The 4361-nt window shown below is 49.1% G+C and overlaps 1 protein-coding gene across 1 annotated transcript; it reads right to left on the bottom strand.

Moving 5' to 3' along the window:
• Nucleotides 1-557: 557 nt before the first annotated feature.
• Nucleotides 558-2327, bottom strand: LOC139753090 (uncharacterized). The gene is made up of 2 exons (XM_071669176.1): nucleotides 2238-2327; nucleotides 558-1972 (listed from the first exon to the last, which is right to left on the bottom strand). The coding sequence occupies exon 2, from the start codon at nucleotides 1838-1840 to the stop codon at nucleotides 995-997; it is 846 nt and encodes a 281-aa protein (XP_071525277.1). The 5' UTR covers nucleotides 1841-1972; nucleotides 2238-2327; the 3' UTR covers nucleotides 558-994.
• Nucleotides 2328-4361: the final 2034 nt, after the last annotated feature.

The raw sequence follows: 4361 nt of genomic DNA, 5'->3' as shown, positions 1-4361 counted from the left end.
GGATGAGCTATCACTGTTGCAGTACACCTGGGATGAAGCACCACTGTTGTAGTACATCTGAGATGAGCCATCACTGTTGCAGTACACCTGGGATGAACCATCACTGTTGCAGTACACCTGGGATGAACCATCACTGTTGCAGTACACCTGGGATGAACCATCAATGTTGCAGTACACCTGGGATGAACCATCACTGTTGCAGTACACCTGGGATGAACCATCACTGTTGCAGTACACCTGGGATGAACCATCAATGTTGCAGTACACCTGGGATGAACCATCACTGTTGCAGTACACCTGGGATGAACCATCACTGTTGCAGTACACCTGGGATGAACCATCACTGTTGCAGTACACCTGGGATGAACCATCACTGTTGCAGTACACCTGGGATGAACCATCAATGTTGCAGTACACCTGGGATGAACCATCACTGTTGCAGTACACCTGGGATGAACCATCACTGTTGCAGTACACCTGGGATGAACCATCACTGTTGCAGTACACCTGGGATGAACCATCACTGTTGCAGTACACCTGGGATGAACCATCAATGTTGCAGTACACCTGGGATGAACCATCACTGTTGCAGTACACCTGGGATGAACCATCACTGTTGCAGTACACCTGGGATGAACCATCAATGTTGCAGTACACCTGGGATGAACCATCACTGTTGCAGTACACCTGGGGTGAGTCATCATTTGTAGTGCACGTGGGGAGAGCCACCACTGCTGCAGTGCACGTGGGGAGAGCCATCAATGTTGCTGTTCACTGTCCATCTAATGAATCTTAATGATCAACATTCATGTTCTCATTATTCGTACAACAATTTGTAACAGTATTGCTGAGGAAGACAAGGAGAGAGGCAACAGAATGAACATAAACAGGGAACATGAACCAATGTAAACATCTACGTAAATCCGGAATATGGCAGATCAAGATATGCTGGGTATAGGTACGGGGTGTCTGGGCCGGTCTGTGCCAGCGGTGGTCAGGTGAGCAGGGGTGGGTGATGAGCCTTCCAGCTGCGTGGCGGCTCACACCCTAGGAGCAGGGTCGTGCCCTCCCCCTCTGGCATGGTCGTCAGGTAGAAAAACGACCCCATGTTGTCCTCGGGGATTTGAGTGTCGATGGCCCCACCGAGGAGAGAGGCCAGTTCGTGTCCTGCGTCAGCGGAGGCGGGGACTGTGGCCTGAGTCTTGCCGTGGGTGTGATTGACGTGGGACTGGAGTCGGTGTTTATTGCTGGGGACGTCCGGCAGGAGGCTGGAGAGCACCCAGGAGCGAGTGTCTTGGTGGGCCTTACCGTCCAGGATGTCCTGGAGTGAGCTGATGTAAGCGGAGGCCAGCCTCAGGGTGGTGATCTTGGTCATGTGCGAGGCGGCGCGACGACTGCACACCCACGCCGGCAACACCCCCCGCAGGCTCTCGAAGGCCGAGTTGATCTGCCGCATGCGGTACCTCTCTCGGGCGTTGGCCGTCTTCCTGCGGTACCTGGAGAGTGGGGGCGGCCGCGGCTTGCGTCTCATCGGACTCTGAACACTCCACTCGGTCTCGGAGCCCCGACGCGCCTGCACTGACCGTGGACGTAGCTGGTACTTAGCGCCCGAGGCGGCTGACATGTTGCCGCGACCCCCACGGCGTCGGCCGTCGCCACCCACCTCCTCCTCCTCCTCCTCACCATCACTGCTGTGTTTGTGATCACCACACTCAACGTGGTTGTCACAGTGACCACGGTCACTGTTGTTGTTAGTGTCCAGCGACCCCTGGTGGCGGAGGGGAGCAGCCTGGCCACTACTGACCTCACTGGTGGTCACCGTAGCGATGTTGGCGAGCATCACTAGGTCTCCCTCTCCACTACGGCCACTCCAGGAGTTCCCCCAACACCTGTAGGTACCGCGCGTCAGTCTGCCTTACACACACGTTTCCCTCACTTCACTTGAACATAGTATCCATTGCGCTCTTGCCATCTGGAACAGTGAAAAACATTGATCATTTCCAGAGTAACATTTCACTGCACCGTAAATAAAACAACCCACTTCCTGTCTTATCTGCGCATTTGCATAACCAAGACTCGGCTTATCTGCACATTTATTGTAATGTTTACAATGATTCCAGCAAGATGTGATCAAGTGTGGTGAGTGTCTTAAGAGTCGAGGTAGGGAGGGCGTATGTGAGTGGGTGTGTCTGGGTGTGAGTGTGAGTGTGTGAGGGGCGTGGGCTGTAGTCCCTCACCTGTGGGTCGGGGCAGGAGCTCCGGAGCCACACACGGGTGGTGGTACATTCGCGACCGCCACCACCAGACTGACTGTGACTCCCTCCCACCCTCTCGCCCGGGCGGGCACCCACCACATAAAACGTCGGCTGCTGTATTACCTCGTCTAAACTGCCACCATTACAACAACTTCATAATACAGGTACAGTATCATGTTTTTTCACACAACATCTGTAATGTATCTCTGCGTCTGACGGGTTTGAGGCAGACTGGGGCCAGCTATGTTGACGGAGAGTCGCAGCTTTTGACCCAGTATGTAGGGGGGTCAGACTAGCCTTGACTCTGGTAGGTCTGGGGGATGAAAGTCGGCTGACGGTGTGGTCCACCGGTCCAGGAATACACCACATGTGTCGCTACACACGGACTGTGGACCTTCCCAAGGGCGGGACCGCCTCACCTGGTCACGTACCACTGTCCTCAAGGTGTGAACCAACCCAGGACAGGATCGTTTCCCGGTTCATGTGTCGCTGATAGTGTGAGCCTTCCCAGGGAAGGACCAGGTTAGTGGCAGGGGAGACACTGCTGGAAGGGAAGGTGCTGGTGGTAGGGGAGACACTGCTGGAAGGGAAGGTGCTGGTGGCTGGAAAGACGCTCCAGGAAGGGAAGGTGTTAGTGGCAGGGGAGACGATGCTGGAAGGGAAGGAGCTGGTGGCGGGGGGGGGGGGGGGGGGGGGTGTTCTGGAAGGGAAAATGGGTAACCAGCACCATCAGACAATAACGACCAAATTTTCCCTTCCGCAGGAGTAGCTCTTACCACGGATCTTACTTTCTTATCTAAGAAGGTGTATTCTGCTTCGAGAGTCTGGCCTAAAGCGATTTTTCGATTTGATCTGGTACTGTCTTCGCCCAGTCATCGTTTTTCTTTTGAACATTTTCATTTGCACTCCAAATTAGTGACGTATCTCACTCTTAAGAGTAACGTAAAGTCTCTCCACCTTTGCACTTCATGTATTTTTATTCTGTGTCTTTCCAATATATCCTCAGGTGTAAGTGTAGAGTTAACCACAGTTCCTTCCCATGTAAGAGAGTTTTAAGTCTACGTCACTTGTTACCAGTCTCTCTATCTGTCGGCACATATCACCATATGTACAGTTATTGTTCTTTTAGTCTTTGAGGGTAATGTCAGGCGTTCCATCCAGACGATTCTACTCGTAAAACGTTTTTAAATTCTCCTAGTGTATTTGGTAGGTAACCAAATGGACAAATGGAAGGTTCTCATCATTTGCTTTCTGTCTATCGCAATGAAAGTTCTCATTATCTTCTTATTAATTGGCTCGATCATTATTTGTTATCATCATCATCTTTTATGTCTATTGCAATGAAAGTTCTCATTATCTTCTTATTAATTGGCTCGATCATTATTTGTTATCATCATCATCTTTTATGTCTATTGCAATGAAAGTTTTCATTATTTTCTTATTAACTGGCTCGATCATTATTTCTTATCATTATTATCTTTTAATTCACATACCTCGTTCGTGTTGACTTCCTCAGGTTTCTCATGTTTGCTTCACCATCTCTGTCCGTCCTCTGTAGGTTGTCACCTTATACAGTTGACCATTCCGTCGTCTACAAGTTCAAATTTATCATTCCATTCCATTACGTTCCGTTTCTCTTCCCGTATAGTGTTCATCTAGATCATTGTGCTAGTTTTTTTTTTTTTCTGATCCTCTCATTTCATTACCTCTAGTGTCCTGTGTCAAGACTATTGACTCTACTGTCACCGTCAGTTCTCACATCACTATATATAAATAATGTCATTTACTGTAAACAGAGGCGCAGTCAGTACAGTTCCCTGTGGTATACTTGAGAAAAAAAAAAAAAAACTTTCGTAAAAGTTCCATTTTTTTCACACTTTGAATCTTCAGACAGAATTTCCTTGATCCATTTTCTCAATTTGCCGTATAGGTTTCGTTTCACCATTTTTTTTTCCTAAGAATTTTGCAATTTTACGAATGACTTCACAAAGTACAGAGAAATGTATCCATTCTTCCCTTTCGAATTAATGTTTCATGAACGTCTTTTGTAACAGAGTAGAAGTTTATCATTAACGCGGTAAAGATCCATGGTGGACTTCGTTTACA

The sequence above is a fragment of the Panulirus ornatus genome, chromosome 14 (genome assembly GCF_036320965.1).
Source record: "Panulirus ornatus isolate Po-2019 chromosome 14, ASM3632096v1, whole genome shotgun sequence".
NCBI lineage: Eukaryota > Metazoa > Arthropoda > Malacostraca > Decapoda > Palinuridae > Panulirus > Panulirus ornatus.
This window is presented reverse-complemented; position numbering and strand designations above follow the sequence as displayed.

Excerpts from the sequence above, each read along its gene's own strand:
- LOC139753090 (XM_071669176.1), bottom strand. The coding sequence starts at position 1,840 with ATGCTCGCCAACATCGCTACGGTGACCACCAGTGAGGTCAGTAGTGGC.